We start from the raw sequence: 25,952 nt of genomic DNA, 5'->3' as shown, positions 1-25,952 counted from the left end.
GGCTGCTGTGTAGGGAACAATGAGAATGAATTTAATTTCCAACCCTCTGTTAAATCTCCTCATTGAGTGTGCTAAGAGAGGGGAAAAAAAAAATCAAAATCGGCGATGTTGGAGGAGCTTGGTGGAGGATGGAGTCGACGGGGACAGAGAGAGAGAGGGAAAAAAATTTTCAGAAGCCGAAACTCTTCTTCTGGGTTTGGTTTTGAATCGAGGGCAATTTACTTCACACGCGCGGACTGCAAAGGAGTCCCAGTTCTGGGACTAAAGAGTAGCACAATTTTTTTTTTTTTTCTTAAATTTATCATAAAGAATAGAAAAATGATATTTACAATCGTGATTATGTAGTACCGTACAGTTATTTTAAAAAAATAATTAAATATAAGATTCATATAAAAAGAAATTAATTTTTTAATAATAGATTACATTCTTTTTTAAAATAATTATAAAATATTTACGTATTCTAGGATTATATATAGTATTATTTCAAAAAATAAGGATAAATATACATTAGTTTTATTATGAGTTTTCAATAGATGATAAAATAATTATACGATTATAAGTTTCTTTATTGTTATATATTTAGTAAATACTGTTTGATACAATTCATATATTTTATTTTTATCCACTTTTTTATAATTAGGACAAAAGACAAATCTTGACTTTTTATACCATTTTAAAAACAGTTATCCATGTCTGTTAAGAGAGAAGTGTGAAGTCTTGCCATTGAGTCTTGACATTTGAAACAATTCTATTATAACTTAAGAAAATTAATCTTGCTCTTATAAACTAAATGAGGTAAATCAATAAAAGAGAGAGAATTGCGAGCTTAATCGCGAATATTGCAGCTACACAGAATGTTCGTGCACCGTACCGTACATAACTACAGCATCTACTCTACTTCCTCAACCCACAGAGCATGACACTGTCTCGGTCGAACTAACCACCGCATCATGATCAATCGCAATACGTATACATACATGCATACATACATGCATGCATATGCCCCCAACTCCACATCCCGAACGTTTCCACTCAATCCCTATCAAAGCGAAGAAGACGGAGGGCACAGCCGCACAGCACAGAGATATGGGAGGATCATCGCCACGTGTACTAATGGTGGACCCGGACACGATCAAGAAACGATAAAAAAGAGACCGAAGAAAAAAGAAAATAGAGGTTGAAAACCACACAACTACGACTACAACAACAAAGAAAAGGGTTTGTCCACAAAGCCAAACTCTCCTATAGAAAGCCTCCGTAGTCTTTTTCAAAGTTCAACCCCTGTTATTAACGCATACTTAGTATGTATGATACATACTGATACCCAGAAAACACAGAAGATTTTCCTCCACCATCGCCTGCTCGACATTCTTTTTCTTTCTTTAAGAGGAACCACGCAGTGACGGGAATATGAGCGACGACGAAGACGACTGGGTTAAGAATGCCATGACCGACGACTCGTTGGTGGCTGACTTGTTGCTACGGCTCAATCCTGCGCCGCGGCCGCCACGGCCGCCGCGGGTTCCAGACAGGCCACCTCTCAATATCGACTGGACGGTACGCCAGCGGCGTTCGAAATCGGTACCGACTCAAGACGAAGACGGCAATAACAAGACCGCGACGGAGAGGGCTAGTCCGACCACGCCACTCTCCTGGAGCGGCGCCACCTGCGCCAGTGGCGGCGAACCCGACGGCTTCGAGGAGTCCAGCCGGCCCGCCAAAACGACGAACGGTTCGAGATCTAAGGTTTGTTGCTCTAACTTTTTCTCTTCTCCATCTTCCGAGTCTTGACTTGGGGTGGGCCGGTGTCAGCGCGGTGCGACGAAGAATGACTAGATTTAAAGTCTGGCATGGTATAAAAGCTTTATGAAAAATTGAATTGACGGTAACATTCATTATCAAAGCCGGATGTTAACTCGGATTGATTTAGCACAATAGGGTATGGAATTTAGCATCATCAATTAGCACCTGTCAGATTTTCCTTTATATTCAGCTCTTTAGGAGCTTCCATAATTCCTTTTATATCCGGTGTTTTCGCCGGCCGGTCGTCGGACCGGTCACTTTTCAAATTCCCTTGACCAAACTGCCCTCCTTCTCACGAGTAAGGACTTTCTATTTCTATATTTGCACCTGGTGACTTTCATTCGACGCATTGGAGTCTGATTGACATTTGCCTTTCCGTCGAATTGACCAAAAAACCCCTTTCCTGCCACGGCCCCCAAATTCCATGTCGGAGTCAAGAGTCAAAACTCCATTGCCATTTTTTCAATAATAATAACTCTTTTATTATTATTTTATTATTCTTAGTGTATTTTATTTTATTAAATATTTTATTAATATCTTTAATTATTAAGAATATTTTTTAAAAAATATATAATTTTATTATTAGTCACTTTTTAAAAAATAAATAAAATAATTTTTTTTCGAAAATAATTATAAAAAAAATAGTAAAAGAGGAGAAGAAGATTGATAAATCTATCATTATTCTTTTCCCAACGTGACGAAATTCTCCTCGCGCAGCCAAAGAGTCAAAACACACCTCCCTCGTCAACTTGCATGGGTATTTTGGTAAATACGCGGCGGTGTGTTTATTGTTTGGTATTGAATTTGAAATCGGGGTGGCGTGTTATCGTGGCGAAATAGGTCCGTGGATAGTTTGGTGCAGCTCTAGTGTTTGGTATCGTTTGTATTTACAATTTATCTTAATTTATTTTATTATTATTTATTATTATTCAATAATTTTAACTCATAAATTTTATTATTATTTATAATTCATCTCATTATTATTTATAATTTATCTCAACTCATCTTCAAATCTAAATATCCCTTAGACTTTGCTTGTTGCGAGGGGCAATGATTCCCTGTGGTCTCCACAGTTTGATCAAACTAGAATCTTGATCAATGACCCTATCACATCCATCCTTTTATTCGCCGCGATACTCTTTTTATGGGACAAAACCTCTCAAGGTATTTATTTGTGTGGCAGCTGGGTCCAAAACGTTGGTTCTGATCGCTACAGTGAAAAGCAAGCGGGTTTTTCGGTTTGGCAGTTCTGGTGGAGTCCGCGAAGAATATAGTTCGAATAGTCGTTGCATAACTTCTGTGGGTAATAAAATAATATTTTCCATAATTATAAAAAAAAAATTCTTGTAATTATCATTTCTTTAATTAATATATGAGTAATATTACATACAGTCATAGAATATGCAAACGTCGTGCAGTCGCTTTAAAAAAGAGTGGGATCCACTCATAAAAAAATTAATTTATTTTTATGTGGATCTCATATTTATTTATTTTTTTCAAAGCGACTGTACGGCGCTTGTACACTCACAACTGCAAGTATCATTTCTCTTAATATATAGTGTGTATCGAATAATTTTACTTATCACACACCATATATTTTACTTTTTTTTTTCATTTTTCTTATAAAAAATATGTGGCGTCTCAAAAAAGAGAGTTTAGTTGCTGAGTGCTGCATAATTATATTGAAAAAAAATAAGATTTATTATTAAAAAATTAATTTTTTTTATATAAATTTCATATTTATTTTTTATTTTTAAGGAAATTGCATAACGCTTCATTTCTCTTGTTTTAACGATGGGGTGACGTGCATAATGTAGATGCTCACGCCACTTACCTCCGCGCGACATGTTTATAATTATTTTTATTTTATTTTTTATATCCTTTGGGTAGATCAAGATTCAAGATGGCGCTTTTGAATAGCAAAATGAGTTAAATGGCCTTTGCTTCTGCCCAACTGAAAAATAATAAGATAAAAGACAAAAAAGGACGGACCATGCACAGATGTTTTTCATTTTTTAAATTTTGTCATTCTGGATGACATATACTATGAATAATGACAATTCTGACCAAAATATGCGTGAGAAATTTGATGACAATTTTCGCCTATAACAAAATGGTTTTCTTATATATCAGACACTATTCACCTCCATACTCTACACCTGACAGCTTTTTTTTCATGTAAATTCATAACCCTTGTTTTTTCTCTGAGATATTGGAGTGTTATGTATATTTTCTTATTAAATGATTGTGTTTAATGTTGGGCGTGTACAGGTAGCTCCTGGGGGTGAAACTACCACCACCAAGAGGCCAAGGAAGAAAAAGGTAACACTTGAACTTTTATCATCCCATCAATGAAGATTTTCATGGAACACTTTTAGGTGCCAATGTTTTATATCATTATGGCATCGCGAATGAATCATTGATAAAAGAACAATCTTTGAGATATTTAATTCATTGTGTATTAATTACTCTTCCAATGGATCATTCGCATGACCATGTGTAGCAACTATCTCATACTTCTGTTTGTGCATGTAAATATCTTGCTCCCTCTGGGAATGCGTTTACAGTAAGTTTGTCTTGGAAGATTAGAATCTGTCTATTTGTACGTCTACTGGCAAAATGTCGTTGGAATATCTATCATGTGGGAGTTATTTTTAGGCCCCGTTTGGATTTGAAACTTACCTCAACTCATCTCATCATTACAACTTTTTCAAATTCTCACACAAATAAATCTCAAAATAATAATAATATTAAAAATAATATTCTAACAATATTTTATTTAACTCATCTAAAATCATCTCTGAATATAAACGGGACCTTAATCTTTCTATCCAATCTTGAAAGGAAGCTCATCAACCAACATATATAGTTGACTTTATTTTAGCAATCGTATTGCTGCCTCCTTGATTTAGCCCTTTATTTATTAAGTTTTTGGTGATTGGTAGAATAATGGTTGCCTTCAAATCTCATATAGTTCCTCTTTTTTGGCAGTCGATAGCTGAACTTAAAGAGGAGGAAAGTGTTCTCACGAAGGAAAGGAGAAATTTGAAAAATGTAGGTTTCATTGATTTCTTTTGTTGCTATATCCTTTTGTTCATGCATCATTTTCTCTGAATGGATGTTTGGAAAATGAGATGAGATGAAAAATCTGTTAATAGTAATGAAATGATTTGTGAATAGTAATAAAATGGTTTGAGTTAAAATGTTTTATTGGATCTTGGGAAATGAGAGAGAAAAAGTTAAATAAAAATATTATAAAGTTAAAATATTGTTATAAAATAATTTTTTAATATTATTTTTGTTTTGGAATTTAAAAAATCGTATTGTTTTTTATGTTTTGCCTAGAAGTTAAAAATCTCAAATTGAAAAGTATTTGTATTTGAGTGATGTTTGAGAAGGATATTATAAGAAATTTTGAGATGAGATGAGATGATTTGTATTCTCAAATAAGCCTTCAATCAAAATGTCTTATTGGTGATATCTAAATTTGAATATGAATGTATTGGCTGATTGATTTTGCAGCAACTGGCAGCCATACGCCTCTCTTTTGAGAAACAAAGAGCTGCAAACAAAAGCTTGAAGAAAATAAAGGTAAGTTTGCTTTTCTATTTTATTTCATTATTTTCTTTTGCGCCTATGTAAATCTTTTATCAAATCTCGAGTACTGGAGTTAAATCATGGCAGTTAACAATTGAATCATTTTACAAATGCTAAATTATAATATGTGGTTATATTATATAGGCATGCACATATTTACTGCATAAAATGGGTTTTACCTATATGCTGATCTCAGTCTGTTTCCATTAGCCTGCTGATTCTAGGACAACAATCTTTGATTTTGTGGATATTTGTAGACACTAATTATGGAAGATTAACATGCACTAGGAGTATTGTACTAAGTTTATATCTGGTTTGAAATTCTAAAAACTATGTTAAACATCGTTAATCTCATAACAGTTTGCATGCAAATATATGTCTTTGATACAATCTAGCGCACTATTTTTTTTTCCCCTATCGGTTTACTGAATTGTTGACCTGATAATTAAGCAACGACTAGTCAATGATGTCTCGAGCTTTGCAAGTTTCAGCATCATCATGAGCTAAATATATCCGCCTCGCAAGATGGCAACCGAAATATCTGTACTTTTTGTTTCAGGGTGATTTGCAGTCGTCACCCGAGACAATAAAAGCTATAACCACTATGGCATCCACAGAAGCCGTCACTGACCGACCCCAGAAAATGGAAGAAGATTGTAAGCCTACTGCAATTTCTCCATCAGATTTGGCACTGATCACTGATCTGAATGCTTTAAAACACCCAAGTCAACCAAATGGTGCTTCAACAATACAGGAGGTTGGAGAGCGTGATGCCTCATTCATGTTGCCTGATCTAAATTTGACATTTGAGGAGGCTTAGGTTTTATGTGGAGTGAGCTAAGGAGAACCATTATATTTCTGCTGAGTCACGTTTCCTAATTAAGCGGGATGAAGATGCAGCAACTGCATTTATATGCTTGATAAAATTAGATACTACAGATCAGAGTCTAACCATCACGACATAGGGAGAGTAGTGTAGAGATTACATTCTTTCATGGCAGATTACATTTTTTACGTATAATGGTAAAAAATTCTTTGTGGCCAATCCGCGTTCCTTCTATTTACTTTTTGAGGAGATATATTAACAGACAAGGTGTAATTACTTTTCAGACAAATTAAATGTTTGCGTTCCCTTGGTAGAACGATCAATGTGGCTGGCTCTATTTTGATAGTATTTGTTCTTGCATTCTTCTTCTAACCTGAAAATTTTGGAGCTTGGTGCGTTCCTCCGCATCTATCCTTTGTTCTTTGAGGTCTAGTTCCCTGAAAAAGGCGTGCATTATTACGGGCAAATTCTTTGTTGGGCATGCAAAATGTAGTAAACAAAATAATCATCAGGACGTGTTTCTCGTGCACGGTGTAACAAGAGTGAAATGAATGACTTGGTGTAGAGATGGGATCCGGTTCTCAACAAGAAGTAGTGCAGAAGATTTCAATTCTTCAGAATATATTATTCGAAGGATGGATAATATATGTTCATATTACAAATCTCACTTCCAACTAGACAACTGATATTAATTTTCTAATTTCAGTTATCCTTATCAAGTGCTGGCAAACATCCAAGTAGAATCTCAGCTGCATGCTCCAATTCCTGCTCTGAGATGATCAATGGTGGCAGAAGCCTAATAACATTTCCTTTTCCCGCAGTTAATACTAGAAGGCCTGAGTTTCGACAAGCATCTACAAGCGGTGAAGCAGATACATCCAGTTCTATCCCAATGATAAGACCTAGACCTCGTACATCTCTCACATGAGAGTTCCCTCCTAGCTTTTTAATCAGCAGTTCTTTAAAGTGCTGACCTTTCTCTGAGACGCTTGCCAAAAAATCAGGTCTTGATATTTTCTCCAAAACGGCAAGGGCAGCTTTGCAGACAAGTGGTCCACCTGCAAAAGTGCTTCCATGATCTCCATAACTTATGGCAGAGGCAACTCTTTCAGTCACTAGAGCAGCTCCTATCGGAAGGCCGCCAGCAAGAGGCTTGGCAAGTGTCATTACATCTGGGACTATACCATATGCTTCATGTGCCCAAAGATAACCAGTACGACCCAAGCCACATTGGACCTGTGAGATAAATATTTGATAAAATTCAGAAGAACCGTGGCCTAGCTATAAACGAACCCCAAGGAAAATTTTGGTCAGAGAAAAATCTATCTCCCAATATGCATATAGGATTGATCGATTAAATAAAGCTATACTACTGTTTCTGCAATCGACAAGATGTATGGATCACAGGGATGAGGAAAACAAAGCATAACTCTCCATCCCCTCGTAGAAAAATCTGTCCCTCATTGTCTCATAAGAACTGCTTTCATCTATCTTTGGGTTTCTGGCCCTTCATAAGAAAAATATTTTTTTTTATTTGAAAACAACAGAAAGTAACTTCAGTGATGGTGATCACCCAAGAACATAAGTTTCACACACGTGGACAGTGACAACAGATCACCCAAACAGCTGACTATGCAAGAGTTTTTCACACAATATATTCTCTTCACAGCTAGTCCATCAAATTTGCTTTCTAAGGAATGTTAATGAAGTTTGAATTTCACAAAAAGGTAAACATTTAATCTCAAATAAAGAGAGAGACATGCAAAGAAATGCATCTACATAAAGCCTATTTGACAGTCTAGTGATTGTCCGATGTTTCATAAATTCAAATAAAGGATATGAACTAATTGTTTAACAAAAATGAAAGGAAGAGAAAACCAATGACGTCTAAAGATGTATCCAATATTTTCTCTTTAAATTACATAGACATGGTGCTTGCTATAAGACTTGCGTGAAGGTGTGTTTAGGCATTGGATTTATCTAGTCTCGAAATCTTCATTAAGATTTTTTCTTCAAGACACTAGGCTAAACAGAAGAATTAACTAATTTCTATACGAGCATGATAGTAACATCCAGGCTACAGATTCTGACCACATAAACGAGAACTCTGTAGAGTATCCATCCGAAATGAACAGCTGCCTACATACCTCGTCAAAAACCAGTAGAGAACCGGAATCATCACAAGCTCTACGCAAGGAATACAAAAATTCCTTTGTCGCACTATATATGCCACCTTCACCCTGGATAGGTTCCACAAACACAGCAGCAATGTTTCTGCCCTGAATCAGTTGTGTTGCAGATTCAATATTCCCGTACTCCAAGAAAGTAACTCCGGGCATGACGGGCTCAAAGGGTGATCGGTAATTCTCTTTGCTTGTCAATGCAAGGGCTCCCATAGTTCTACCATGGAAGCAGTTACTGAAAGAAATGAACTCCGCCGCCGGCTGTTTCTCATCTGGGTGCGTAAATCTTTGAAACTTTCTCGCGAATTTTATAGCAGCTTCGTTAGCTTCGGTTCCAGAGTTGGTGAAGAAGACACGATCGGCAAACGAAGAAGCCACGAGGCTTTTCGCAAGCTCCACCTTCAGCAACAGCAACAATATTTGCCTATAAAGTTAGAAAATTTTTGCAAATCAGGAAAGGAGAAAGACCAACCATTTGCGACGTAGCTTTTACCTGAGGGATTGAGTAGTAGACATTGCTAACATGGGTGAGCGTACTAGCCTGCTCTGTGACGGCGCGCACCCAATCGGGGTCTCCGTGCCCTAGCGCGTTGACGGCGATCCCAGACGACAAGTCCAGATACTCTCGCCCATCGGGATCGTACAGTTTACAACCTTTGCCTCTGGAGAACACCACCGGCGCTCTGGCATAGGTGCCCACCAGAAACCTTCCCTCGGCCTCCATCACCTCCTTGCTCACCCCTGTCTGCAGAGTACCCGGTGCTTGAACCCGCACGTTTGCGCACGCGGTCACTCGCAGGTGTCGGATATCCGTACCGAAAGAGCGGCGGAGGTGAATCGCCGGAGGACTGGGGCGGCTGAGAGAAAACTGAAGGGAACTCATTGTAGTGCGCGGTAGGTGGGTGTCGAAAATCAAGCGCAAGTGTTGGATCGAATATCAATTCTTGATTATTGGTAATAATACAAACTGTACTTAACAACGCAAAGAGAAATATTTATACATAAAGTAATGCATAAAATTATTTTTATTATAAAATATCGTATAAAATTATATTAATTTATAAATTTTTTTTATATAATTTATATATATAGCAGTTTTCCAATGCAAAATGATCGAATGGATTTTTCCATCAATTAAATAATGTTGAATATCATATTAGGATGGATCTACGTGATTTGTAAACGAGATTAATCTGTTAAATAATAAGGAAATAATTTGTCGCACTCTATTTAAAAATAAAAAAATTATTATTTTTTAAATAACAATAGACTTTAATTGAAGGGATCAGACAGGGTAGCTTTTGGTACAGTTCGTTTTGTTATGTGATTTCAATTCTTCGAAAAAAACAAATGATATGGGCCTTTCCGGCCGATTGATTCAATGTTTTGGTCGTTGGGAACTAAGTAGAAATATGCCATCGAGCTTCTTTCCTTGTTTACAAATATCATATTTCTTCAACAACGTTCCTCAAATACCAAATCGTTCTAGCAAAGCACCATTGATATGGCTATAGAAAGCAGTAGTGAATGGCTTGGCCATACCATTATCCGTCTCTATCTACAATTGAATATTGACAATTAATTTGTACAGCAGATACGACAAAACGTATTACTCCATGTAAACTCATCTAATCATCTTTGTAATCGGATCAACCCAAACCCTCCCGCTTCCTTTTTTTTTTTTTAACCAAAATTTAAGCAAAGATATGTAATCCTACTTCAAAATACAAGGACCAGGATATAATTGTTCACGGAAGGAAGGCTGTTTAACAAAAAATATATAGGCTGATTGGCACCAACCTGAAACAGAACGAGCAGAACACAGCCTGGATTTAGTTTCCATAGAAGAGGAACCATCCTCAGCTCTTTCCACTGTCAATAATCTTGTTTCCCTCAGATCCGCTGCTGGAAGAAAACTCTATTATTATCGGCAAAACCGTTCCATCCTTCATTCATTTGGCAATGATAGCTCTTCTATTGTCTTCTCAGCTTCAAGGAATACCATCAGATCCCAAAGTTGCAAATTTGTAGAAAGGGAAAAGTCCCTTAGTTTAGATGCTTGATGATCTTCTTCTTTTCTTTTCTGTTTTTTTTGTTTTAATCTTTGGCCAAATTAGATGCCAGCTTCAATATGGTGAAACCAACTCGAGACAATCTTTCGAGGCTGGGAATCGTATGTTTAAGCATTTAGGGTTCTTTTTTTAAAAAAAAAAAAAAACCCTAAATGCTGAAGGCCTCGTTAGGTTATACATATAAAATAAGATAATTCATGAAAATTGAAAGTTGAATTAAATATTGTTAGAATATAATTTTTTAATATTTTTTGTTTTGAAATTTAAAAAAGTAGATTTTTTTTTTTTTAAATTTTGTTGGAGAGTTTGAGACAGTTGTAATGATTAGATGAGATGAGATAAGATGGTTTGTGAAAACAAACCAGGCCTAAGATTGTCTACACTATCAAAATTCCTTGTAAAGGACTAGCCAAGGCAAACTAGGGAGATTTGCAGAGATGCTAAAATGAAAGTCAAGAACCAATAAATTGAAGTGAGAACTCACTTAGTTAAGAAAATATATGAATACACTTTCTAATTTTGGTTTTCCAGAGTTGAGTGGCAACCAATTCATGATGAGTATTTCAAATAACAACGGTTATAGCAGCACTCAAATCCAAAGAACTCTTAAGATCAAAGAATTTCATTACAGCTTCAACTTTACTGTTCAAAAGGGCCTATTAAGTCCGGAATCCATGGATTACACCTTCCACAACCATCATTAGCATGCATGCAGTGGGCATTCAACTCAATCAACTTTCCATCAGTTTTGGATTGAACAAGTTGGTGAACATATAGGCTTTCGCATTGAACATGCAGTGGGGATACCAGGTAAAGCAAATCTTGGTTTTCGCATTGACTAATTTTTGAAATAGGCTTGTCTTGAATAGTGATTTAATTGATGATAAAAATAAAAAAATTTTGTAAAATTGAACAAGACATAAACATTAGAGCATCCTCCATGGCCCATTTATCATCTCTTTTAGAAAAGTTTTTATTTGAATGCTGAAATTTTTTTAAATTCGGCACATTATTGAATTGAGCGGTGCTACTCTGTCGCTCGCTATAATTGATTGCTAGTTTAAAATTATATTTTAAATTTTTTTTAATTTATTTTATTCATATTTTTTATTATTTTAAAACATTTTTAAAAAATATAAAAAATATTAATACATTAATAATAACTTTCTTAATTATTAAATAAAAAAATTAAAATATATGAAGTGTACAAATTGAGCGGATAAAATAGATTATTGTATTGAATTATAGATATACAAGTATAAAGTATTTGATAAAGCCAAATATTCCGGTACATATTAATTCCTTTTCCAAATTTTTTTTTTTTTTTTGAAAAGCCTTTTCCAATTATTCTATTCTTAACAGTAGAATATGAAAAGATTCTTGTCCGTGTGGAGATATCAAAGTCGGTGTGAGAGACCTGCTTATAAAGTAATTTTTCTTTCCAATTTGCCCCAGCCCAAGGCCGTCTTCCTCTCATCCTTTCTCCCTCGAGTTCCTTTACCTCCTGAGCTGCAATCAGCCGCTTCTCCCACAAAGCTACGTCGTCGCCTCTCTCTCTATAACCTTCTTTCTAGTTGAGCGATTTGAATACGAACACGATTAAATCGTTGTAAAAGTTGGTGTTCGATTTGGTTGTAAACTATTAGAGAAGTTTGATGGATACCAATAATTGGAGGCCCACCACTGGCCAAGGCCCTGTAGGAGGAGGGATAGGAGGTGGAAGAGAAGCAGGAGAACCCACCATGGACGCCGGCGATTGGAGGACCGGATTGCCGTTCGATTCTCGTTCAAGAATTGTCAACAAAATGTATATTTCTCTATCCTTTTTTTTAAAAAAACAGAAGAATAAATTACTCGATGATCCCCTGGAGGTAATAGTAATACCGACTCCTATACACATGACTAATGATTGAGGTGTATATTTTATTCATTTAGAATTAATATATTTTATTTATTTTATTATATTATTATTGATTTTAGATGAAAAATAGTTAAAATGAATAAATTTAAATTGATTAATAGCATGATTTATGCTTAATTTTATAACTTATAATTTAATTAGACAATATTCATTCATATGCGTAATATATTTTTGATATTCTATTATTTTTATTTTATTTTATTTCTAATTTCTATTATTTTATTTCTAATCTCAAATTCAAATGACTTTCAAGTGGACAAGACGTTTGAACAATATAAAAATTTTGAATACAAAAATGAATACTAGAATCTTGATTTTGGAACTTTTTAATTTTCAATTCATATTTTGTCGATTACTTTCTAATCTAATTTAATTTTTAGATTAATTTTATTAATCTTTCAGTTCCATTGCATATTAAATCGATTAAAACTTAATTAGGGCTTAAATAATTTTTGTTTTATTATTTAATTTTCAGATTAATTAAGATTGTTTAGCTTAGTTGATTTTTTTTTATTGTTAATTTCAATTTGTTAGTTTTTTTTTATTTCATTTCAACACTTAAAAATCCAAAAATATGAATCTAGTCCATTACTAGTGCCTTTTTTATTCTTGTTGCACTCTTCTATTAATTGCACATACCATCATTTTTATTTTCTCATTGTGAATATTTTTACTATTTTGAGTTTGATGTTAAGTAACTTTTCCTAAGGAGACGATTTAAAAATTTATTCTTAATTATTACGCGACATTCTCCTGCACTTGGTATAGCCTTTGTGCTATTAATTTTTGAGCGAGTCAACTAATGGGTTGTACCACCCTTGTTTTAAGCCTTTATGTGAAACTAGGGAATGTTATTCCCATGATCGGAATAGTTGTTAGATTGACTATATGTCTTCTTTAGTTTGTGGCTTCAGAAGTGAATGGTGCGGTGCACACACCAGTGGCATGTGTTGTTACAAATACAGAACTTCAGCTCCCGAACTAATTGGAGATGGTTCTAATGCTTGGTTTCTCATTTTCTTTCTTTTGATCGACTTACATGCATCGATTTCAATACTGTGTCTGAATAAGATCCACTGAATAAGATCCATTTTCGGTTTTAAATATTACTGCAAATTAAAAGAAAAAGTGAAGGGTATCGCTGAAAACAAATAAACAACGATAGGGTCAAAAGACGTGTGGGGAGCTTGAGATTAATAATTTACAACCCAAAATGCAGAACCAGGGTTGTTTGATTTACAAATATTGGAAGATGCTTAAAATACGAAAGTGTAGATTTCACTATTGTCCTTCAAGTAACGGAAAATTCTACTCGTAACACCCCTCCGTTTGGCAACACAATTGTTCTTAAGTATTTTAAGATATTTTCTTCCCAAACATCACTTAAGTATAAAACACTTTCAATTTCAAATCTTTAATTTTTTCATGTAATCATTACAACTTTTCCGAACTTTCAAACAAGACACAAAAAACAATACTAATTTTTCAAATTTCAAAACAAAAATTATATTAAAAAATTATATTCAAACAATTTTATAACTTTATAATATTTTTATTCAATTTTTTCTATAATTTTTCAAAACTCAATAAAACATCTTAATTCAAACTATTTTACTATTATTCACAGATATACTGAGATATTCTAAGTATCCAAACGGTCCCAAGTGTAACCCTGTTTATGTGGTAGATAGCCAAGGCAATCAATTTTTTATGGTTGATGTGATGGCATCAATGGTGTAAGCGGGGTTAGTGTAAGTGGGGTTACACTTGAAGTCATGTTATATATAGCAGGGCTCAAATAAATGCACAAATACACATGCTTCACAATGCGTGTGCATATGTGAAGCTTGATATATGTATCACCATTACAACTGTGAAATGTATTTATGACTGGCATTATGTGTGTTCTTTTACATGGGTATATATTTTCTTAGCTTTGGTTTATAGGAGTTGGATTACAATGGCAAATACTATATTATAAGTTAGAAATGAAGACTTCCAACACATCTTTCAAATAAGCTATTGGGAATAGAATCTGCTCAGGAACACTTGGTGGTCTATCATGTGAAAGAAAGGTGTGCTATCATGTGACTAATGAGTGGAACACTGTACTCTTCATAATATTGGTTGGAACATTATGTATATTATCTCGTGGACATTTTTCTGGCTTTAGTTCTGCATTATCAGCATGGTTTACTAAATTGGAATTTTGTTCTGTTAATAGCTTCCTTGTGCCTGTATGGCTGGTAACTTATTAAGGATATCTCTTATGCTGGTAGAATGGATACATTGAAGAGGCATCTACCCATTTCTGGTCAAGAAGGTTTACATGAACTCAGGAAAATAGCTACCAGGTTTGAGGAAAAGATTTTTACTGCTGCCACAAGTCAGGTACATCCATCATGCTGGGTCCCTTCATTTCATGATTAATGTACATGTAGAGTATCTATACATGCAGAATACAAAATACCTCAGAAGATAGTTTTCTATTTGCATTATGCAGTGCCGTGCTATTTATCTTTATAGTAATTGCCTCAGGGAGACTACCTACGAAAAATATCTATAAAGATGCTTACAATGGAAATGAAGTCTCAGAATCCTCCAGCCAATTCTTTGCCGTCCAACTCTGCTGGCAATGGCAATAGGCCCCCAGATCTGGGTAAAACCATTAAAGATTGATTTGCATGATGTCAGTTACATCTATATAAGTCCGTCCAGTTGGTCTCTCTAGTTTGATATGCATACATACCTTACTTCTATGTGTAGGCATGTGTTTTGTATTTAGGTAAACTTGCCTTTCTCATTGTGGACATGATGTTTGATATACATACTTACCTTACTTCTATGTGTACGTGAGTGTTTTGTATTTAGGTTTGTTGACTTGCCTTTCTCATTGTGGACATGGATGTGTAGTCCTGTTGAATGGTCTAAAGATGGTCCCTTTTAATATCCTGAAATGTAGCATTGCCAACATTTTATTGGTATTGGTATGGGAGAAGGTGGATACTATATGGAATTGTCGCATCTTTCAGAATACTTTACCTTATAAACAGGTTACAAAAAATAAATGAGTTGTTGAATATGAAGGATATAAATGATATCTCTTTCTGTTCATTTTAAACAGTTCATCAACAAGAAATGAGTTGTTGAATGCCTTTGTCCATTAGGTTAGAAATTGCTTGTGTGCATTCTCTGCTAATTGTTTTCTTTTTTCTTTCATTTTTTTTCCACACTTCCTATAACTTTGTGTTTTTGTTCTTTCACAAATTGGGATTGTCTACATCTTCTTCTCACTGTTAATGTTAACATGAAGGAGGGCATCATCCTAGTGATGAAGACGATGGCTCTGAGGATGACGAGTTTTATTACCACTCACAAGACGAAGTGTCGGAAGAAGCAGATGGTCCTCCACCAACTTCATCGCCTGACAACTCAACCGGAAACTATGGACAATAGTCGTCATGGTAAGTTTAAGAATTGAAATCGTTTAATCCATTGTTGCATACCCTTAGATTTCGAGAACAGAATCTTTTATTAAGAGGAGGAGGATGTGATACCCCAAAAGAATATTTAGATCAAAATAATTCTTAATAATGGTGGACCATTGATTTAATAAGAAACATAAGAATGTTGTGGATTAAACTAGTCAAAATTTTCTATTTCAAGATCAAAATCAATTTATGATCATCCTCAAGACAACCGAAACTTCTTGGATTTAATTGAGATACTTACGATCATAATTAGGCATGATTGGTACCATTCCTCTAGTTGGGAATTTTAGAAATTTATAGGGTAATAAAATATTTTTGTGATGATGTGATGCCAAGTGGCCTAATCGGAGTGTTAACACATGGCATGTTCATTTGCCACCTCACCAGCCTTGTTATTTCTGCCCAACACCACCACATGTACAGCATTGAGATCACTTTGTCAGACCATCTTGGTTACTTTTGAACAACATATCAACCCATGATCTCAAGCCATCCATTTGGCACTAAAGTTAGTAAGAAAGAGAGACTTAATGGGTGGGTTTGATGCAAAACCGCAGCTGGTTTCTTGTTTTCTCTTCAACAACCGAGAGTTTCTCTGTCTCTAAACCTTTTCTGCTTCTTCTCTTCGCACAAAACTCTAGCCCGAGGCACATTACTCAAGATCAAAAGCCTATAACACTTGGATACGACAGAACCAAGAGTGGTAGTGTTTATTAGTCTAGTGAAAACCGATTTCTAAGCCTCAGATTTCCAGTTTGGTGCGTAAGGGGATGCTTGGGGAATAAGATCCGATGATAATTTTGTAAATAGTAGTAAGTTGTGAATAGTAGTGAGATAGTTTGAGTGAAGTATTTATTGGGTTTTGGGAAGGGTAATGATACCCTTCTTTTTATAAAAATTGACCTTCTTTTTGTAAATTGAATTTATTTTGAATTAATTTACATGATTACGTTGGTTGATTAGATTTATTTTCTTCTAGGTTATGCAAGAAGATTATGTTTTGGGATTTTTAATCTAGATTCAAATAACAAAAGGAAAAAAAATAGTTAGGTAGTAAAGTAGTAGTAAATGAGGTGTAAGGGTATCATTACCCTTTTGGGAAAGGAGAAAAAAAAATTGAATAAAAAATATTATAAAGTTAAAATATTGTTAGAATATAATTTTTGTTTTGGGATTCGAAAAAGTTGATTTTTTTTTAAAGTTTGAGAAAGTTGTAATGATTAGTTTGAAGGTGTGTGTTTGAATGATGTTTAGGAAGCAAATGAGATGGAAATTATTTCCAAACATTCCCTAAACTTTCTCTATACATTTTCGGTATGAGTTGGATGGTTGTGTTAGAGAGTTAATGGAAGCATTTTATGGAAGTATTTGATGAATTTGTGAAGTAGATGTTGGTTTATAGTTTCGGGATTTGAGTTAAGTATTGATAGTTTGAGTTTAAGCTTTGTAAAAGTTATATTTTTATGACTTAAATGGTGTGTTCAGATTTTTGATGAGCTTGTAAATGAAGTATATTGTTTGGATGTATTTTTTTTTATAAGTAAAATTGTTTGGATGTATTATTCTTGCTTAAGATTTAAATTATTAGAGTATAGAGTGCCATTTGGAGTTAACACATGTCTCGGTTAGTATCTTGATGTTGAGTGTTGTTGATTTGGGTTTGATCTTAGTAAATGATGGATTTTTATAACTTGAATGATGTTTATGCACTTAGATTAGGCTTGTAAATGATGTGCACGGTTCAGATTTGTAAGAAAATCATCAAAATACAAGAAGATGAAAACTATAGGTTCAAGAATACCAAAGTGCATGTCTCGGTATTAGTTTGTGTATATGGTTTTCTTGCAAAATATATTTCAGTTTACATATTTATTGGGACTTGATATCTTCAAGAAGTGATCTTGTTTAGAAATGTTGGTTTGATGTATGAAAAAACATACTTTGAGGCTAGAATTGGATTTAAAATGATAAATTCATGAAGATTGGTAAAATTTGGGGTCAAATTGCAATTATTGAAAGTTTAGGGGTCAATGTGCAATTTTTGAGAGCTAAGGGATTAAAATGCAATTTTTGCTAAGTTTTGGAAGTTCAGAATTTTTGTAATTCTTTATGTTTTATTTAAAGAGTTTCTAACATTAGTATTACTTATTGCAACACACGACAATACTCATTTAGACAAGGAGTTTGTAAGTTAATTTCTAACTCACTTGGATAACATTTATATGATTATGTATAAGCATTTCTTGCTTAGTATCAATGTTTCCTGTTATTATGAATTGTCACATGTCATGCCATGAATAAATGTCAATTCTCATATGTATATATATGTCATCAAGCATAAGTCAAGCATTAAAAATATTCTGTCACAAACCCTAGTTAGGATGGAGCCCTAGTTAGGATGGAGGATTATCCTAGTGAAACTTCTATATCCACTATGGAGTGAGTAAATATGGAGTGGAGTCCCTTGGATTAATGAAGAACAATCAACGACTTCAAATGGGATAGTAAGGTCTCAGAGCGAAGATAAGAGCATCCTCGCTAGTGGGTGCACTAGAGTACTCATGGTAAAGGACGTTTCGTGAAGCTTGAGCATTTCTTAAGACGAAGCTACAGACGGGGCGTGGCTTTTCGTGTGATGAAAATAACTAATAGGTGCACTCGGTCTATATAGGGAACCATGAGGCAGCATAAGCAAGACTAAAAGATGATGCATAATGTTTTACAAAAGAAAGTATGTCATGATGATTTATGAAAGATGGTGAGGAATCTAGATGAGAGAAAAATACATTTGGTAAATCAAACTCATGTTCATACATGCATATGCATGTTTATGATTAGTCATGTTTATATTATTTGTGTATGTTAGTGGCATGACTTATTGAGATTTCAATCAATCTTACCGTGATAGTCCCACTACCATTCCCTTCCTGGAATGGTAGATACGTAGCAGGTTGTGTTGAAGCAAGTTTCGAGAGTGGTGAAGAGACTGGACTTGACGAAGTTGACTGATGGGGTTGCTTTGTTATATGAAAGATGTTATGGTTATGCTTTGTTATATGATTATTCTGTTTAGATTTGAAGTATGGAGACTATTTGAAGGACAAGTTTGTAATTTCTGGAGTATGATACTCCGATACAATATGTTATGTTTTCGGTTGTGTTTTTATTTATGGACCATGAACGATAATGCTATGTTTGAAAATTATGATGAAATTGGGATATTAATTTATTTTGATACAAATTATTAATTTAATTACTTTCCGTTGCGATTTATTCATACTGCTAGAAATATGCAGTGTGCATTGCTAATTATTTGTCATGTACTGAGATATGTAACCCATTGTTGAATGTTCCCATGGTTCAATTTGTGTCAAAATCCCAAACGGGTTTGAGGGGCGTCTAAGGGTGGCATCATGAAATAGGGATGCCTGGTATGTAATGCCAACTCCAGAACATTCAGAATGGTGTTTCGTTTGTTGGAGTTCAAGCCACACCAACTTTACTAGCTGCATTGCCTCTTGCCTCTAGTTTAAACCAGACTTCTATCCCAAGTGTTGTTGGCGAGAATACCAACATGCAGAATATATCTGGAACTTCACAAAACTGAATGGGGAATTCAATGGGTCAAGGGATTCCCTCCAATATGTTTGCAAATAATCCACGACAAATGCAAGGAAGGCCACAAGTTGTTTCCCTGCAGCAGCAGCAGTGGCAGTAGTCAGAATTCACAGCAGTATATTTACCACCAGCACTTACAACGACAGTTCTAGGAGCAGAAGTTCCAGTAGTGAAACATCCTACATTCACTCGTGCAATCGCACATTTAGCAACAGCAACAACAAAATCTACTGCAACTAATTTCAAGAGGTCATCAAATTGGGGGAAGTTTCTCTTAGATTATCCGATGTGCACTTGCAGAAAATTCATCGTCGATAGCTTATGCATCCTCGGGATTAGTTGAGACTTTGTTCTAATACATCTAGTGCCAATAATAAAATAAAATTTTGTTGGGAAATGCCGATTATGCATATATCTTCAACCTGGTCTCCTCACTGTAGTTCGATATATAGGTGAAAATGAGAGGTCAAAATCTCTAGTTTTCTTAATTGTACAATGGCCGAAAAGGTTCTGGCACCATGCCTTAATATCCTAATGCTCTTGAATCTCTCTCTTTTTTTTTTAAGGATTTACTAGTATCCCATGAACTCCAAAATATTTAGCAATCTCATATGGAATCCTCAAAGAAATTTTATGGTGGATGAGGGATGCACAGTGGATCAATTTGAAACTAAAAGGGCTGCCTCAAGTAATTTAGTATGTAAAGGGGGTGAAAAGAATTTACTTTTAATGCAAGGATGTCCTGTATGTTTATACTAGAGTTGTTTACTGCTAGAAATTATTAGTGGACTCAAAACTTTTAAACCTAATCAAAATACTATATTGATCTTCCATTCCATCATTTTTGAACTTCAAACAAAATAGACAAGAATAAAAAAGAAATCCAACGAGTACAAGTAAACAACAAAATACGAGAGTTCACACTTTTAAATTTGAATTTGACAATCCGTATCTATAAGATATAATGAATGAACGAACTACAAAACTGGCATAAATCTGCATACGTCATGTAATTTGGGACTCCAAGAATACAATAAGAGGTTTCCTTCCAAGCTAATGAGCAAAATGAAAAAGAAATCTTGTGCATTAACAGAAGTAACTAAATTTCAATCCTTGTATCTAAAAAAGAAAACTCAAGTTGAGCCCTTTGCAATGGTTTTCTAATTGTCAGAAACGAACTTAATTTAGGATTTGACGTTCTCATATAAAGGCTAGGAAAAAGAAAAAACGTAAGAAGTCTTATTTAGAATTTCGCCCCAATTTGGCCGGCAGCCAAACGGAAATGAAAGTCTCCGAGACTATAATTAATTTGAATGTTGAGATGAGTTGAGTTTTTTATGAATAGTAATGAGTTGAAATGATTGAGTGAATTTTGTAGAGCCATGAGTTTAAATGCGTTTAAATGTTAAGATAAGTTTAGATATATTTATGAAAAGTTAAAAAAAATTATGAATCCTATGTGTAAAAAGTTGTTGAATTGAAAAATATTGTGGATCCTACGTATAAAAAGACTTTGAATTAAGATGAGTTTAATGATTTGAGAATTAAATATTTAAATATTAGACTCAAATTAAAATTAGACTGAAATAAGTTGAGTCAAGTTTCAAACGGTGCAAGTCTCACTAAAACATTAGCCTCCGAGTTTCATATTTCTAAAAATTTTCTCGTCCATGTCTCAAAAAATACTAGCATAGAAATGTCATGAAGCGGAGTTTGTTTTTTAACGATAATTTACTGCCGATATGCAAAAGAATAATAATTCCTTAGTTACAACACAAGCAAGTCAGTTCAAAGATTCCTTAGTCACTCAATAGTCAATTTTCTACAGCGTAAACTCCCAAACGAGCCCGGTTATCTCGGTCAAAATTTGAACCATACGACTTCGTGCATGAGCTTACAGGGAGATAGAAGGATGCGTCATCGCGGTGGAGGTGCATGACGCCGCGGGTCTCCTCGATCATAGAGTTTCCGTAGGAGAAAGGATAGGCCTGAGTTAGAGCGGAAAGTGAGGTAAAAGAGGAGGAGGAGAGTAGGATGTGGTAGTGGAATCGCCGGAGATCATCGCCAGCGGTATAAAACCTCTCCGCGCTGTGCTTAAAAATATTTTTGTGATAGAATAGAACAATGCTATGTATAGTTTTTATTTAGAGACTGTAATGTAAGTTTAAGCAATTCTATTTTTAAATTTTTTTAAAATTATAAAAATATTTTTTTTTAAATGATATTTTTTTTCATTTAATAAAAAATAATATTAGGGTGATCGAAAATCATTTCTCAATGTACGGATAAATACATTAGATTTTTTATTGGAAAAAGTTACTTTGTCTTCCCACTTTGACCACTCCATTTGACCAGTCAAAAAAAAAAAAATTTAGTTGGTAATTAAGAAAGTGATTTTAATTGTATTGATATATTTTTTTTTATTTTTTTTAAATATTTAAATGTATTAAAAATAATGTGAAAAAAAAATATTGGGTGGTATGTCTAGCGGTAAGAGTGGGGCGGCAGAGTAGTCTCACTCTTTTTTATTCTTTTAGTATTTGTGTGTTTTTCTTTTTAATTATACTATTAAAAAAAACATATAAATATATATATATATATATATTTTTAAAAAGATACAAATGTTTGGAACCAGGAATACAATTTTCCATAAACTCAAGGGTGTTTGGAAACATATTTTATTTCATCTCATCTTATATCATCTCATCTTATTTATTTTTAAAACAATATTTAAACATAAATATTTTCAAACTAATCATTACAATTTTTTTAAATTTTTAAATAAAAAATAATTTAATTTTTTCAAATCTCAAAATAAAAATAATATTTTAACTTTATAATATTTTGTATTTAATTTTCTCTCTGTCATATCTCAAACGCTAATAAATATTTAATTCAAATTATCTCATTATTATTTATAAATTATTTTATTATTAATCATAATATTCTTATCTCATCTCATCTTATTTTTTAAACAAGATTGTTTGATGTCCTATTTAGTCGAAGACGCGTTACTCTTTAAACAATCACATGATTGAAACTTTTTTTATTAAATTTTAAAAAATTAAATAACAAAGAAAAAGAAAAGTCATTAAGCAAAACATATTTTTTAATTTTCCATAACATGGAGATTTCACCTCATAATTTTCTATTTTGTTAGCAAGCATCTTTTCGTGGATAATAATGATAAAAAAAAAGAAATGATAAATATTGAAAAACAATACAAATTCAAAATCGTACCTTGAATATAACTACAAAAATAATATGTGTACATGAAAACCATACGAGTCACGATCGAGTGTATTTAGAATCTGAAGAACAAGTTCCAGGAAGCCGGAAGGCCACTCCTACGTAATTCAATGGGAACATATCCTTAGGATGAGCTGTGCCAGTTTGGTCTACTTCTCTTTCACCCCTACTTTACAGAGTTGAATAAAGTCAAAAATTTAGAAAACTTGCATTTCTAAACAGCCAATCATGATCTATTACGTACAGCTTGCAATTTGTCTTAATATAATACAAACAAACAATTTTGGTTCGGTAAATGTCACAAACGATGTCCATTCTATTCTATTGACTCCTAGTATATAATCGAAATGCAATGCACGTTTATTTCATTAATAAATCTGTCCCCATCCTTGGTTTTAGAGATAGAGATTAGAGATTAAGCTCCTTTAAAAAAAAAAAAAGAGATAGAAAAATGTAAAAACAATATAAAGCGTACTGAGAAACGCATTTCATTTGCTTATGGCAAAGCAATTTCATTAAAAACTCATTAAAATTATATATTAATGCACGTGGATTTATGCGACTTAAATACATGCATCCTTCTTCCAACTCCCATCTTCACTAAATGCATCAAAAACTGCTCCCACACCATACCAAAACCTTCTTCGATCTCTCCGAGAAAAACAAACATGTCTTTTCCCAAATCCAGCATGCAATCACAATCTGATTCCAAATTCGATGAGCTTCGATGGGTTATTCAGATCCGTCGAACCCTCGAAGAAGACCTTGATCAGGATGATGATGAAGTTCCCGTGTGCATTTTCAATGTCCCCAAAGCTCTTTTGGTTTGCGCTCCAGATTCTTATATGCCACAGCAAGTCGCTCTCGGTCCTTACCATTATTGGCGTCCGGAGCTCTATGATATGCAGAGGTATAAGCTAGCCGCAGCCAGAAGAATTCAAAAGCAGCTCCAAAGCCGCAAGTACCAAAATCTTGTCGATCAACTTACACGGCTTGATCAGAGGATCCGAGCATCCTATCACAAGTACTTGGATTTCAATGGTGAGACTTTGGCGTGGATGATGGCCATTGACGCTTCATTCCTGCTTGAGTTCCTTCAAACTTACGCCATCCAAGAAGGAAAGGTGCTGACAAGAGTTTCCTCTAGCATGTCACACTTGGTGGACTATGCAGGAAGGAAATCAGCACATAACGTAATTCTTAGAGATGTGGTAATGCTGGAGAATCAGATTCCTTTGTTAGTGCTGAGGAAGATGTTGGAATTCCAGTTATCATCCCTGGATTCTTCCGATGATATGTTGTTTTCAATGCTAATGGGGTTCTGCAAAGAAATTTCACCTTTTAAGCGGATGGAAGATCTGCCAAAGATTCAGGTCTCCCAGGGCTCACACCTGCTAGACTTTCTGTACCAAATGATCGTGCCCAAAGTGGAAGAACCATCCGAAATCACCGAAGCTGGGGATCGCGATGAAGGCATCGAAGGGAAGGAAAACTCTCCTACAGATTCAAGTTACGTAAAACAAGCCCTCGATGAGATTTGGAAGCTGCTATCGAAAATAATTGGCGGCCCAATACGTCTAATCAAGAAGTTTCTGCTGTCTAGGGCCGTAAAAGTCATCCTAAAATTGCCTTGGACAATCCTCTCTAACCTTCCTGTATTCAAGATTATAAAACAACCTGTGGAGTACTTCTTTTCGAAAACAGAAGTCAAGGCAGAAGACAAGGCTTCAAGCTCAAACGACAGCATTAGCAAACCACCATCGGTAGAGGAAATCTCAATCCCATCTGTGACTGAGCTTTCAACATCCGGGATCCGTTTCTTGCCCACAAATGGCAGCATCTCAACCATTGCTTTTGACGCAAAGACAGGCACGTTTTACCTCCCCACCATTAGTTTAGATGTCAACACGGAGGTCGTTTTGAGGAACTTAGTTGCATATGAAGCTTCGAATGCATCAGGGCCATTGGTTTTTACGCGATACACTGAATTAATGAATGGAATTATTGACACTGAGGAGGATGTGAAAACACTTAGAGAAAGAGGGATCCTCCTGAATCGTTTGAAGAGCGATGCAGAGGTGTCAAACCTATGGAATGGAATGAGCAGGTCTATCAGGTTGACGAAAGTGCCATTTTTAGACAAGGTGATTGAAGATGTGAACAAGCATCACAGTGGTAGATGGAGTGTTAAAGTTAGCAATGCCTTCAAGCTTTACGTTGTTGGTTCTTGGCAGTTTCTCGCATTGCTGGCTGTAATTTTCTTCTTGCTCTTGATGATATTGCAAGCGTTTTGCTCGGTTTATAGCTGCACTCGCATTAATCTTCCAATCAATACCACTAGTACATAGTGGCTTACCTCGATCTGTGCCTCTCATGTATACTCCATTATACGAATCGAAATTGATTACTGTTTTTTCAATTTTGTTCTTTTTTCCTTTCTGGGTTTAAATTTCTCATATGAAAGATCAGTTTCTATGATCTTTCTAGGATAAGGGAAAAAATTAAAGCGAAGTTGGCTTGAAATTTGTTTTTTGGGAGGACGAGAATGCCATGATGACAAGATTGTCTTGATAGTTTGTAGTTCACGATTGTAAAAGCCCCCAAATTCTTTTGCCCTCTCTCTTTGTTAGATGATGAATTTTTGGCTATGTATTGCTTTGAAAGAAATAATAGTTATAGTTGTGAGCGTGGAAGCGTCAATACTTTTTTTTAAAAATAAATAAATATAGAACTTATATTCTTTAATAATAGACTACATATATTTTTTAAAAGTGATTATATAATACTTATAAACTTCACAATTATACGTAACATTACTCGAGCTAGACTAGGCCAGGGGAGGAAAAATTTATTAAGCGTTTCTCCTGCATGTTAAAGCTCGCGGCTGAGGTTGCATGCATATAGTACTAGTAATTAGTAGAGATCATTTATTGGTATATAAACGTCGAGAATAAATAAGTACGTTAGCATCATGTAAATAATTAATATTATGATCAAAAGATCAGGAATACTTTCAAACCATGCATGCAGACTAAAATTATGATCATTTTGCTCTCAATTTTTTTTAAAATATAACTTGGAATTCGTCCGGCCTGCTTCCTTTGAAAAAAATATTATATCAAATAAGACGTATACTTGTCATAGGTTAGTTTTAAAATATGGTTACCACTATTCGTTTTTTTTTTTTTAATT

General features: G+C 34.5%; 4 protein-coding genes across 5 annotated transcripts; 3 read left to right on the top strand and 1 right to left on the bottom strand.

Annotated features, from left to right (window-relative positions):
* Window positions 1-1,175: 1,175 nt before the first annotated feature.
* On the top strand, window positions 1,176-6,624 carry LOC109009898. The gene is made up of 5 exons (XM_018990550.2): window positions 1,176-1,746; window positions 4,075-4,125; window positions 4,795-4,857; window positions 5,326-5,394; window positions 5,960-6,624. Exons 1-5 carry the CDS (start codon window positions 1,411-1,413, stop codon window positions 6,218-6,220), a joined length of 780 nt encoding a protein of 259 aa, XP_018846095.1. The 5' UTR covers window positions 1,176-1,410; the 3' UTR covers window positions 6,221-6,624.
* Window positions 6,625-6,818: 194 nt separating this feature from the next.
* On the bottom strand, window positions 6,819-9,371 carry LOC109009895 (acetylornithine aminotransferase, mitochondrial-like). Its single transcript, XM_018990545.2, has 3 exons — window positions 8,903-9,371; window positions 8,374-8,808; window positions 6,819-7,462 (listed from the first exon to the last, which is right to left on the bottom strand). Exons 1-3 carry the CDS (start codon window positions 9,290-9,292, stop codon window positions 6,929-6,931), a joined length of 1,359 nt encoding a protein of 452 aa, XP_018846090.1. The 5' UTR covers window positions 9,293-9,371; the 3' UTR covers window positions 6,819-6,928.
* Window positions 9,372-11,882: 2,511 nt separating this feature from the next.
* On the top strand, window positions 11,883-19,122 carry LOC109009900 (mediator of RNA polymerase II transcription subunit 15a). 2 transcript variants are annotated; one of them, XM_018990554.2, is made up of 6 exons: window positions 11,890-12,288; window positions 14,682-14,793; window positions 14,941-15,061; window positions 15,716-15,866; window positions 18,048-18,079; window positions 18,833-19,122. In XM_018990554.2, the coding sequence occupies exons 1-4, from the start codon at window positions 12,137-12,139 to the stop codon at window positions 15,856-15,858; spliced, it is 528 nt and encodes a 175-aa protein (XP_018846099.1). In that variant the 5' UTR covers window positions 11,890-12,136; the 3' UTR covers window positions 15,859-15,866; window positions 18,048-18,079; window positions 18,833-19,122. The 2 variants fall into 2 exon arrangements, with proteins under 2 accessions (XP_018846100.1, XP_018846099.1); XM_018990555.2 differs by lacking the exon at window positions 18,048-18,079 and having other exon boundaries at window positions 11,883-12,288.
* A 4,179-nt stretch (window positions 19,123-23,301) lies between these two features.
* Window positions 23,302-25,173, top strand: LOC109009893 (putative UPF0481 protein At3g02645). Its single transcript, XM_018990543.2, has one exon. It carries the CDS (start codon window positions 23,303-23,305, stop codon window positions 25,106-25,108), a length of 1,806 nt encoding a protein of 601 aa, XP_018846088.1. The 5' UTR covers window position 23,302; the 3' UTR covers window positions 25,109-25,173.
* The last annotated feature ends 779 nt before the right edge of the window (window positions 25,174-25,952 follow it).

Source organism: Juglans regia, chromosome 12, assembly GCF_001411555.2.
Source record: "Juglans regia cultivar Chandler chromosome 12, Walnut 2.0, whole genome shotgun sequence".
NCBI classification, from domain to species: domain Eukaryota; kingdom Viridiplantae; phylum Streptophyta; class Magnoliopsida; order Fagales; family Juglandaceae; genus Juglans; species Juglans regia.
Note: the sequence above shows the minus strand (reverse complement) of the source record. Positions and strands in the feature narration are given on the sequence as shown.

What these genes read in the sequence shown, in the direction of transcription:
- LOC109009898 (XM_018990550.2), top strand. Translation starts at nt 1,411, where the DNA reads ATGAGCGACGACGAAGACGACTGGGTTAAGAATGCCATGACCGACGAC. An exon ending in AGAGGCCAAGGAAGAAAAAG is followed by an intron (nt 4,126 to 4,794) that starts GTAACACTTGAA and finishes CTTTTTTGGCAG; the next exon opens with TCGATAGCTGAACTTAAAGA. An exon ending in AAAGCTTGAAGAAAATAAAG is followed by an intron (nt 5,395 to 5,959) that starts GTAAGTTTGCTT and finishes TTTTTGTTTCAG; the next exon opens with GGTGATTTGCAGTCGTCACC.
- LOC109009900 (XM_018990555.2), top strand. Translation starts at nt 12,137, where the DNA reads ATGGATACCAATAATTGGAGGCCCACCACTGGCCAAGGCCCTGTAGGA. An exon ending in TTACTGCTGCCACAAGTCAG is followed by an intron (nt 14,794 to 14,940) that starts GTACATCCATCA and finishes TAATTGCCTCAG; the next exon opens with GGAGACTACCTACGAAAAAT. An exon ending in CAATAGGCCCCCAGATCTGG is followed by an intron (nt 15,062 to 15,715) that starts GTAAAACCATTA and finishes GTTAACATGAAG; the next exon opens with GAGGGCATCATCCTAGTGAT.
- LOC109009895 (XM_018990545.2), bottom strand. Translation starts at nt 9,292, where the DNA reads ATGAGTTCCCTTCAGTTTTCTCTCAGCCGCCCCAGTCCTCCGGCGATT. An exon ending in TCTACTACTCAATCCCTCAG is followed by an intron (nt 8,809 to 8,902) that starts GTAAAAGCTACG and finishes CTGTTGCTGAAG; the next exon opens with GTGGAGCTTGCGAAAAGCCT. An exon ending in CTCTACTGGTTTTTGACGAG is followed by an intron (nt 7,463 to 8,373) that starts GTATGTAGGCAG and finishes TTTATCTCACAG; the next exon opens with GTCCAATGTGGCTTGGGTCG.
- LOC109009893 (XM_018990543.2), top strand. Translation starts at nt 23,303, where the DNA reads ATGCACGTGGATTTATGCGACTTAAATACATGCATCCTTCTTCCAACT.